The sequence below is a fragment of the Ptychodera flava genome, chromosome 9, assembly GCF_041260155.1.
Source record: "Ptychodera flava strain L36383 chromosome 9, AS_Pfla_20210202, whole genome shotgun sequence".
Classification (NCBI taxonomy): Eukaryota; Metazoa; Hemichordata; class Enteropneusta; family Ptychoderidae; genus Ptychodera; species Ptychodera flava.
In genome coordinates this window covers 22452497-22464571 of record NC_091936.1, presented here as the reverse complement: position 1 = coordinate 22464571, position 12075 = coordinate 22452497, and the positions used below count along the sequence as shown (strand labels likewise).

The 12075-nt window shown below is 36.8% G+C and overlaps 1 protein-coding gene across 1 annotated transcript in view; it reads right to left on the bottom strand.

The window, feature by feature from the left end:
* LOC139140372 (low-density lipoprotein receptor-related protein 1B-like) overlaps positions 1–12075 on the bottom strand; it is a 49132-nt gene that overhangs the window by 11774 nt on the left and 25283 nt on the right. The window contains exons 3-11 of the mRNA XM_070709578.1: positions 10866–11007; positions 9932–10054; positions 7679–7801; positions 7189–7302; positions 6639–6773; positions 6052–6171; positions 5220–5339; positions 4672–4776; positions 3007–3209 (exon numbers count right to left, since the gene is read on the bottom strand). Of these exons, the coding sequence (XP_070565679.1) occupies positions 3007–3209; positions 4672–4776; positions 5220–5339; positions 6052–6171; positions 6639–6773; positions 7189–7302; positions 7679–7801; positions 9932–10054; positions 10866–11007 (1185 nt within the window). The remainder of the gene's footprint in view (positions 1–3006; positions 3210–4671; positions 4777–5219; positions 5340–6051; positions 6172–6638; positions 6774–7188; positions 7303–7678; positions 7802–9931; positions 10055–10865; positions 11008–12075) is intronic.

The window sequence follows — 12075 nt, the reverse complement described above, 5'->3', positions numbered from 1 at the left end:
TGAGGGGGGATCTAAAAAAATAAGATTTCGATCGCGATTCCTCCAGTCCCCCCCCCCCTCATAATATTTTTGTGAATGCAACCGAATATCATGGTCATTCAGTGGTAAATTTAACAGGTCTGACCTGAGAGCGAGCGCAGCTTAAGGTATCAACATTGATGTTATTATTCGAACCATAGCATGTCAATGACGATGTTCGCTGCATATTTTGGCAAAATGCTTCAGAGGTAAAAGGGTTGTCAAATATTTTCAAAAATAACAATAGATGTCAAGCAATCAAGTTGACGGACGGAAGTCGATTATAATGGGTACATTACATGGTCAGATCAGGTTAGATAAGGCCAAGTAATTCAATTCTTTGTTTTGCGTCCCAACCCGCTTAAGTTTTTAAAGTTTTCATAAAAAAACACACAGTGTATTTGAATAGGAAATTTTACGACATGGCCGCTTAGCTTTTCTGAACTAAATTTGTTACAATTTTTTATTTGCTGCAATCAAATTACATTGTGTTAATTTTCTTGTGTGTGTTTTTCAGCCGCTTAGACGCGTACCTTTTACCATTTAGAGTGGACGCAAAACAAGGAATTTACTTACTTTGGCCTACGTGAACAGATCTAGAGGCCAGGAACAGAGGAATACTGAACAAATATTGGAACCGTTGATGGCGGTCCAGAGCTGATTTTGAACTCTAGGGTGAGTAAGCAGTTTGTATTAGTCTGGATCACAGCCCTATGTCTACCGCTGGCTGAGCTGCTCACGAAAATAGGGTCAGGTATGGGCTGGCCATAGACCACCATTTTAGTCAGAATTTTGACTTTATATTAATGAGCACAGTCAACTGACAAAATCATGTGATCAGCACTTCTTTAAAGGGCAAGTTTTGAAATTAGACGACGAAACATCCAACGTTAAAGTTTGCTCGGCAATTGTATATCCTTATTTATCGTCCTATTCAATATTCAGAAGTCTACCTGCTGTTTTTCACGGTGTCACCTCTTTACGGCAATTTAACAAATGCTTAAAGATCCATAGCTGTAACTTTGGTATTTTTTTAAATTTTGATTGTTCTGTGTATCATCTGCATTTCCTGGTTTGATTCCTTAACATGGAGAAATTCCTAATATTTAGCTCATAAATATACCCTATATGAGTATAATCTGCATTGTTATTGTTTAAATTTTGTATTCAGGTCCGGACTATATAATACATTTATCAACATTAACAATGGTCATTTCACATATACAGGCTGTGTTGGCAAGCAGGACACCGGGCATTGGTCATGATGATCGGATAATAGTAAATTCTGTAGTTGATACATTGAAACAGAGTAGTCAAAAAATAGTCAAAAGTTACAGCTAATGTCCCTTTAAGAAACAACCTTCTATGTGAATTTTGTGTAGTTTATTGATTGTGCTGATTTTATTGTACATGTCTCGTTTTTTGTCTGCAACGTTATTTTAATTTTCTATCTTATGTTTTTCGCCTTTTATTCTTTTCAACTTATTTGAGTTTTCCGTATTAACATATTTTATTTTATTTTACACATAGGATGCTTTGTTCGGAAAACCATTGAGATAAAGCTTACTCCATGGGCAAGAGAAATCTTAATTCCAAGTTGGAAATATATTCAATCAATCACTGCGCTCGTACAATTGACCAACGACAGCCATGCTTACAATAGCCCATACATGACGTTATTGTCGTGAGCTGCGCAGTCAGTGGTAGAAATGGGGTAGGGGACCAGATTACAGTTTGTGTTGTAGAGAGTTGGTTTGTATCAAAAATGCGGTGCACAGAGATAACGGAAACCCGCTTTTAAAAGTGGTCGAAAATAATCATTGAGAACAAATTTCCCACTGGTTTTGGGACAGTGAGCTTCCCTTGTCAGAAAAGCTCATTGTCGAGTAGGAATTGTGGCAGACTGCATCTCTTATTTTATGAAATCATCGGCAAAGTAGTCAAAATGGCTGCCTCAATGTAAAGACCGGAAGTGCCCTGTTTTCAAATTCGTAGGTATAAAGGTCCATTCCAATTCCAAATATATTGTACATTGAAGTGCTCCCTTCACGAGCGGCCTTGGCTGCTCTCGCTCCGCTCGCTATAAAAGTGACTTTGCTCAAAGACTCACAGGTTGAAGGTGTACATAATTATGCCCAACATCACTTGATAACGAAGCTGATCGCTGAAATGTGCATGTTTTAAACTTCTTTAAGGTAATACACGCCTCGAAAGTGACTTGAACGTTTGTTAAAACTTTCCTCAATGAAACTTTCAGCCATTCTCTTACAGAATCCCGTTCCCACGCACGTAAAATTCTTTATCAAAACACCTTGTATGTTGGGGTGTGGACGAATATAACGATTTGCCAAATCTTGTAATAACTTTCTGTATTCCATTTACTTGTCTCAGACTGATGCTGCTTCATAGTATTATTTTTTTTTTCTATTTATACTTTTGCTGTGTGTACCTCATGGTTCAATCTTTTCTAGACATTCGATACTTCTGTTACCAGTATTTCTCGGCCTACCATGTTAGATACATGTCGACCTTCAGCCGCGGCGCACAGCTGCTGTATTCACCCTTGTTTGCAGGTTATGAACCATCATGGTTGCATACCCACCGTCTGTGCGCATGGCACACAAACACATGGCACGTTTTGTGGTTTATTTTTATATATTTGTTATAAAATTAATGATCATCATTGGGGCGAAATCATATTATAGGATAGACACCAACTACACGTTACCAATAATGAAGGAGGAGTAGAGTGGCTTGTTGAAGGAACAACACTGTTAGAGTTCCAGACTCAACTGTCCTCAGGTATTGAACCTTAGACCCCGCCAGATAATGCTCCATGGCGCCTTAATATTGACAATTTATTGTTGGGAACTGAACAGGTTAGCCAGCGTGCAACGAAAAAAGTCACACCAGAATAGAAAAAGAATCTAAGACTAAATCATTCCAAACTCGCTGTGAAATACCACGCATGTAACAGCATAAGCTTACCTGCAGAGCGTCATAGGAACACGACGGTTGATTGTCTTCAACGCTGAAATCAATGAATTCAAACTTGACCGTCCCTTGACCGAAGTTGCTCACATCGATGGTGAAGGAACAGTCGGTGTTGTCAGCATAATTGTTCGGATATCCTGGTGAAGTGAAACTCCCACTTGGGCTTGCATCGAGGACTTGATCACAAAAGGTCACCACTAACGAAAAAGGTTAAATATTTAACGAAATTTGATATCAGTATAAATCAAGGCGAATATAAGCGGAAACTTACTTTGAAATGCTTTTTGGCTTGAATTATTATGTACGAATTTTCTTTGAATCGATGATTCTCTACTAAAAGCAAGTATGTGTTATGATTATTCCATTACATTACACGTCTATGATAAAGTTATTTTTTGCACGGTTAAAAATTGTGAATAAATTAGTCATGAGACCAAAATGCCTGCTCGAGGTTTCCATTCCGCTAAAAATAATGAGCACGAACTATTAGAGCGTAAATTATCCCGCAACCTGCTACACAGAAAGTGGGTTTATGATGTATCGATATATATATATATATATATATATATATATATATATATATATATATATATATATATATATATATATATATTCGTAATTTATCCGTAAATAATTTCATCACGATCAGTTTCGCGACCAACAGCTTCTTGTGTATGAAGTTACGCCGATTTGTATGTATGACTACCCGGCCTGGTTTGTAAGACGCTACCTGGCCTAGAAATGATTTTAACCTCTTTTGCACAGGCTCTACGGACACTTAAAGGGAGAGGGTCGTCCCGTCTGCGGCTGCGCGTTTGGGGCCCGTACAACTGGTCTGTTACTTTGCGCACCATATGTCAACATCCCTTGTCCAAATATTCCGATTTTAAAATGCCCTCTGCACCGAAGGATAATATAGATGAAGCTACGCAACCAATCTTTAGTTTGCAAAGACTTACCGTGACTGGGAAGTTATAAACGTGCTTTTTATACTAAATTTGCTTCAGATTGCACGCCATTCATCAACAACTTTCGCAAGATGCAATGCGTATCAACAAGAAAATTGCACAGCCGATGAAGGGAATAATGTTATAGAAACTGGAAAAATTGAAATAGAACAAACATTCAAGTATGAGTTTCCTAGTTTTGCTCTTGAGCAACCTATAAATTGATCGGTACACCTAGAAATTGACGTAAGTGGTGTAGTATTTCGATTTTTCCCGGCCGCCGGAACAATGTAAGGTCAAAGTCCCTCCACCCACGGAGGGACGGCGTTAAGGTCTACAAAATTATGGAAAGGTGACACATTCTGACGTCATGATGTTCTGGCAAATTTGATCTATGCAACATTAAAGGGACGCAAAAACGTCTCTATTTGTTGAAGGTATACAGTCACCTGTAATCTAAATATGCCCATATATAGTCAAAGGGCGTTCTTTGGTATTCAAAATGCCCATGTGATGGCGCTGTTTTTAAAAAGCGGCCACCCACTTAAAATCTGTGATTGGTAGATTTTCTCTTTCCATGGTAACTGTGGCAAAATTGGAACAGGTGACAGTATACCTTTAAGCAAGTTCGCTCATTGGAGTGTGCATAATGAATATACAAATTGTACACTTTCTTGTGTACATTCTTCTACAATATTCACAATATACTGACCATCAGAACAATCTTCATCTTCTCCGTCATCACAATCAGGGTAGCCATCGCAGCGCCAGCTGAGATTTATACATCTGCCGTCATCACATTGGAATCCTTGACAGTCTATACGGAGAAACTGCAAACTTTATGAGAGTACTCTGACTCTGTGCCTGCCTGTCTGCTCTCTCTCTCTCTCTCTCTCTCTCTCTCTCTCTCTCTCTCTCTCTCTCTCTCTCTCTCTCTCTCATTGAATTGTATACCGTTATTACTCCAAACGCGCATAAAAGTAACATTTTGAGACGGTGTGGGGGTTATCAAAATCTGCAGTCCTTTCTGTAGATGGCATAACGCGACACTGATAGCCATTGCATTGTTCGCAGCGAAATTTAATGGAACAGGATGTTATGTACTTACAAACAGTTTTAGAATTGTGTGACTTTCCTGTACTTGTCTGTCAAACGCAAGCATGGAATAAGTGCAGTCGCAAGTAATAATTTTGCCAATCTTCTTTTGCCTCTCCAGCAAAACAAATGATTGTAATCAGAAGCTATAGAATTATGACTTACGGCAGTCAGTTTCGTCACTTCCATCCATGCAATTCTGTGTGCCATCACACCGATAGTGGTTGTCAAGGCACACGCTGCCATCACAATAGAAAGAATCGGGCGAGCAGCCACCGGAGCCTCCTGGAATCAGATGGTAAAACAACAATAAACCAGCCTGCTATGGACAACATTCAGCGCTTGATCTGTGCAAACCATTACAGGTGTGTCCAATCTATTTCTACAAAATTTACTAAGATGCCTTTCTAGCTTTGCTGAGACATTATTTGATAATTACTGAGAAGGATTCCTCTTTGTTGACAACCTGCAACTCATCAGTGAATGATGATATGTACAGACACAAATCACTTCAAGTATAAAGTACCAAAGAATTAACATATACAGACTCAAACAAACAAACACAAGATATAATATATATATATATATAATATATATATATCTTCTATGTACAATTCAAATGTGAGAAATTCAGTCAATCATGAAGATTGCGAACTACGTTTTAGATGCAAATAATTTAGCCTCGATGGAAATCCGGGTTGATAGGTGAATCCCTAAAAAGGTATTACCTTTATTGCAATGTACATCGGTATATGTGATTCATGTAGACACACACCGCCAGTTGATAAAAACCTGCTTAATCTATATAATACAAGCGATAAGACAAAGTTCAGGAAGCGCACTGTGCATTGTATAAGTATCTCTTTTAGTTTGGTCATGTCAGTGAAGTTCACAGGAGAGATAACAAGTGACTAACAACTTATAAATCCCCAATGAAAGGGTGACTCTGAATTTTAGAATGGAACAGCGACTGGAAAACGAAATAATTGGACGTCACCTCCGCACAACGACGGCGCTTCATCTGAACGGTCTTGACAATCGTAAGAACCATCACACATCCAGTACGGCTGAATACACTGGCCGTTTCTGCATTCAAACTGACTTGGCGTACAAAATCCTGGATAGGCAGCGTTACAGAGAAAGCGAAGACAACAGGACGAAAGAAGGTTTGTAATTCTGGTCGGAATGAAAGCGTTGTCATTGTTTATAAGGGTAAATCTGTATGATGAATGAACAATATTACTTAATTCTGATAAGTAACGTGAGGATCAGACAACTAATAAACCTCATCCAATCACCACTTTCGTATCAATATGAAATATCTCATATTAGGTCACGTGATACAGAAGAGATTAATCTTAGCAATTCTTCCACCTGTGGTCACGATGTGATCATCCGAATTTAAATAATTTGTTGTATGTAAATTCTGGTCGTCCCAATAATAGTTATCTATATTTGATGAAGTCAAAGTTAATTAGCAGTGTGAGAAATATGCTTAACTAGCAATTGAAACATCTTACGACGTAAGGAAATTACACTTAAAAAATCCAGTGTTTTTAGCAATGTGGGTGGGTCATTTTCTACCTGGCATGAATGTTGCAACTTGGCAATCGTTTTCATCTGTTTCATCTCTACAGTCTGGGTACCCGTCACATACGAAGTCGGATGGAATACAGAGAGATTCAAGGTCACACAAAGTCCCATTATCGCAGGATTTACCTGTGAGGTTTAAAGAGCAAGGGTAAATTCGATGACGCAGAATGTCAGAATATCCAAACTGTTAAGTTGGATGTGAAAACATTGCAAACTGTTTTAGATCTGTGCATGACGACGTGCAAAAATGTTTTATTCACTTGCAATTTAGAAATACATTTATTATGCACTAGATCAATAATTGTCCTGAGGTGGTGGGATAACATATGGACCGCACACATGGTCATCAGTTCAAAGAAAGCACTTTGAAAGAAAACTAATCACATGTATTGGCTAACATATGAATAAGAGGAATGTATATCTTTGCCAAGAATTTAGAAATATTTCTATCGTAAATCACAAAATTTTAAATTATATCGTTCAGTTTGTAAATAACGCATATCATATTTATTTCAAGATACCTCACAATAAGAGAACATACCAGGACAGTCTAATTCATCCGAGCCATCAACACAGTCAACGGCGCCATCACACCGTTTAGTTTTAAATATGCATCCACCTTTGTTTACACATTTAAAGTCTGAAGACTTGCATTCTGAAAAGAGAGTGAAGACTTGTCAAAATACTTCACATTAATAAATTGCTCGTTTGTGAAGAACGATATAGGAGATATTTTAACGCATCGAAACTGCATGTCTCTTAGACATGGGTTGAATGGCCAAACATATAACAGTCATTCGAGGCTCTCCAGAGTTGAAATAAGGAAGGAACATCAGTCTGGTCTCGAAGAGTGGAGAACATAATTATTATTATTATGTCTTCTCAATGTTAATCATCGATTTGAATAAATTGCCCAGTACAAATGTAAGTAGGGTTACTGCTTCTTCTGCAAGCAATCACGCTTTTGTCCTAGTCCTCTAGAGTGAGTTATTCGGAAATTGCCGGTGCTGTGTAATTTGCACGTGACTTACCACATTCGTTTTCGTCCTCCCCTTCATAACAGTCCGCAATTCTGTTACATTGTGAAGTTCTTGGAATACAGATTCCCTTCAAACTGCCATTAGGACAACGGAACTGGTTGTCTCCACATTCACCTAATGGGTACGGATTAGTAAAATGTTTATGCTCTCTTCACACGCATGTGTGAAGTTGGCTTATATTGCCATTAGTATCTATTGACGACACACTACAAACTTGAGAATTACAAAGACAGCTGTAACGTCTCAAATAATAAATCATGTTTAGAAAAAAGAAACTGTATTAGTTAATGATATACAAACGATTAATGAAGATTTAGTTAAACTTTTTCTTATTAATTGATACAATTAACACGATTGGAACTAATTTGGGATAATCGTATTTTCATAGTTTTCAAATTTCTCAAAAATGTTAGGTGTTATATAGCTGAATGTTGCGATATTAAAAATTTTTCATAAAAAACAAGTGTGTAATTTGAAAAGAAAAGCAGATGAGCCTATATTTACAGATTAAAATGACCTCACTTCACCATCTAATTATCTCAAATTAGTGCCAATCGTGTTAATTAAATTTAAGTTGTGATATACCGTAAAATTTTATGAAATAGTAAATAGCGCGACATCATCTGAATGGCCATTATTCACACATGATTAATTGGACAAGAAATATGAATATTGAATGCTTTCAATGTATACATATCCTTACCGACATAATTTCTAGTCATAGACAAATATGGTAGTGCCGTATGTTATGAGTTCGAACCTAATTGAAAAGTAGTCGTATTGTGAAGACTGTAAAAAGGCAGTACTTTTTAGGCAAACGGAAAAAAATCACCGTAAAGGAAGTCAATAAGGTGTTCTCTTTTAACTCACGCTGTGTGTGTTTTCAAATTAAATTTTCCCACATGGCCTAGGGTAGTTGCCGTCTTATGTGATTATTCTAAGTTAATTTGGTTGGGGATTTCATGTGTCGCCGAGAAATTACTGTTTCTGCAGTATTTAAGGTTTCCAAAGTCATAATTCAAAAGTTACGTGAGACATTCAGGGATAATTGTGTTTGATATTGTGATCGATAATTTGGGACTTCCAAAAGAACTTTGTTGTAGCTCAGGGAACCATTTAAAATGGCCGGCCAGAAATCACGCAGCTGGTGTATCAATATTTGTGTATCATATTTCTTACTCCTTAATTTTCACGTTAATGACTTTCAAGAGATAATGAAACGGCCTATCTACAATTACGTTCACACCTGTCATGTTTCTGAAAATATTAGGATCGTTTTGCAACGATGTTATGTGTGCTTGGTCGATGTTTATCGTTCAAAGATATTAATTATGTGAGCATGAATAAAACTTTGAAAACCTGTACCATCTGACCCGCACCAGTGAATTCACATGGTAACCAACTGCATATTCATCCGCACAGGCAATGGTTTCCAGAAAGAGCACGATAACTTCCTTATCCAATCCATGCATTTTTTATAGATTTGTGCATTTTTTTTTCTCCAGGGAGATGTTTCTATTTTTTGCACCATTGAAAGGATAAATGTTGGTTTTTTGCTTTTCTTCATGCGACGATGACCTATGATTTACTATGCAAAATGCCTGTTTACTTTTCAATAAATGACGGTGGCCACAGTAAATTCAAGCTAAAAGGAGTCAACCACGAAATGTGACAAATGCTGTTTTGTTTCGGTGCCTAATATGTTATAGCTGTAAAACATGTTGATGAAGAGGCGTACACTTGAGTTATATCAATATAGCAAAATGTAAAATGTTTGCAATCCCATGACCAAAACACAGTTTCCAATGCTTTGTATGTGGAGGATGTTGACAGTTGTCTACTAAAACATGAAATTAATATCAGCCTTTATATGGCCATGAATAACCTGGGCGTTAATTAGAGAAGATAATGTTGCAGGTTGCCTTGCTCACAGTTTTGTATTTGTTTATTATTATCAAGCCTTTTATTATCACGAAAATAGAAATGTCCCTCTGAAGGAAAAGCTCACAGAGTCTGAAAAAATGCATAAAGTGGGTAGGGAATAAGAGTGCTGAGTCTGTCTGGAAACCATTGCAAGTCTAGGTGAAATATGTCATTGGTGACCATGTGAATTTAAACCTGCACTTCTGCCGACAGACTGAAAAATAGCTTTGCCATTTAAATGATCACTACAGAAGCTCGTACCTATTGTTTTCGCAAATAATATCGTTTGCTCAAAGCATTGCAATTTGACCTTTTACCTACCGTAGACGCAACCTTCTTCATCACTATTGTCACCGTAACAATGCCTGACACCGTCACAGACAAGAAACTGCTTGATACAATAGATTCCACTTGTACAAGCAAAATCGCCTAAAATACACGGACCTGTGAAAAAGGAATCAGTTTAATTGATAACCTGTGTGATATGCACTACTCTTGTAGAGAATGAGTTTTGGAAGCATCCGTGCAATTGTATTTTCACATTCAACCTTATAATTGGATGGCCTCTTTCCATGCAAAATATCAATGCATTTTCCTTTCATAAACTAGTAACTATTCAAATTCGTTACTAGCCCAAGGAGGAAGTCCGAAACAGGGACTTATGTCAGTTTGCTATCCGATATGATCTTATATGGCCATTATGCAGTCACTTGTTTTAATTTTTGTCTGTTGAGAGCCATTGCTCAGAAATTCCGGGACCAATTTCAACAAGTACCAGGAAATACAGATGCACAGCAATTAGTTTATGTGATACGATCTATTATGGCCACCTAACAACTTTTTTAAAATTAATTGTAAAATATACCAGGACAAATTTCATTTAAACTTAGCACAAAAAAGTGATGCTATGACATACCAGTAACACATTTTATGGGCCACAGTATTTTGACTCTAATCGAGTTATATATAATCAAGTCACCTATCCATTCATCCATCCATCCATCCATCCATCCATCCATCCATACATACATACATACACACATACATACATACATACATACATACATACATACATACATACATACATACATACATACATACATACATACATACATATGTACCTACACTTACTATAGCGTACATGAATATGCTCTGTAGACAGTTGGAACGGTACATGTATCGAATATAAGCGTGCAATATTCGTCATTATTTGTTTTTTGCTGACAAGATCAGGTAAAAATGTAACCATACATACTGTAATATGGCAACGTGATCGAATCATCGACGACCAGCATATCTCTGTGTGGTGATTCAGCAATTGCAGATCTTCTAAGTTTGTTCGTATTGCATACTGTCACGCTTGGAAATTCAGGCGATGATTCGGTGATCTCTTTTAGCTAAATAAACAAACAAACAAACAAAAAACAAATAAATAAATAAATAAATAAATAAATAAATAAATAAATAAATAAATAAATAAATAAATACAAAGAGGAAAAGGCACAGTTCATCTACAAATTTAATATACCTAGTCTTGTGATCAGGATATTACTTTTTAATACTGGTAAAAGTACTGCTAGTTTCTGAATGCTTTTTAGCTCACGTGTTCATTCGTGGGCTAATGTCATAGCGATGTCTGTTTGTCTGTCTGTCCGTGTGTGTGTGTTAGTGTGTGTGTGTCTGTCTGTCTGTCTGTCTGTCTGTTTACACGATAACTCAAAATCGCCTGAAAAGATTCAAGTCAGATTTAGTACACAGGTACTATATGATACTTACAAGAAGTGATTAGATTTTGGTTTGTGTGGCTTGCATATTAATGAAGTTATGCAATATCATTTTTTTCCGTACGATGGTTTCCCTATGGAGACGGTATTGACAATGTAGACATAAATCAAGAAATACTACACCAAATTTCATGAAACTTTTCACAGATGACAATCTCAGAACATTATGATGATACTATGAGTGTCATGTCAATTATCTGCTCATTTGCATATTCAATGAACTATTGTTATTTGTGACATAACTCTGAAATTCCTGTACCAAACTTGATGATACGTGCAACAAATATTGATCTGATATATATCTAATTATACTAAGAGGCATTTGGCAGTGTCAAGTTAATAATAGCTCATTTGCATATTTTATGAAGTTTTATAATTATTCATATAACTCCGATATAACTGCACCAAATTTGATGAATTCTGCTGAAGATACTGATCCGACTGATATCTAACTGCGGTGTAAAGCACTTAGTAGTGCCAAGTTAATTAAGGCTTCATTTGCATATTCAATGAACTTTGTAATTAGGTATATAACTCTGAAATTACGGCACCCAAGTCAGTATAATCTGGTACAGATATTGATCTGATGAATATCTAATTGTACTGACAAGCATTTGGCAGCGTCAAGTTAACAAGTAGCTCATTCGCATATTTTATGAAGTTTTGTAATTAGTCATATAA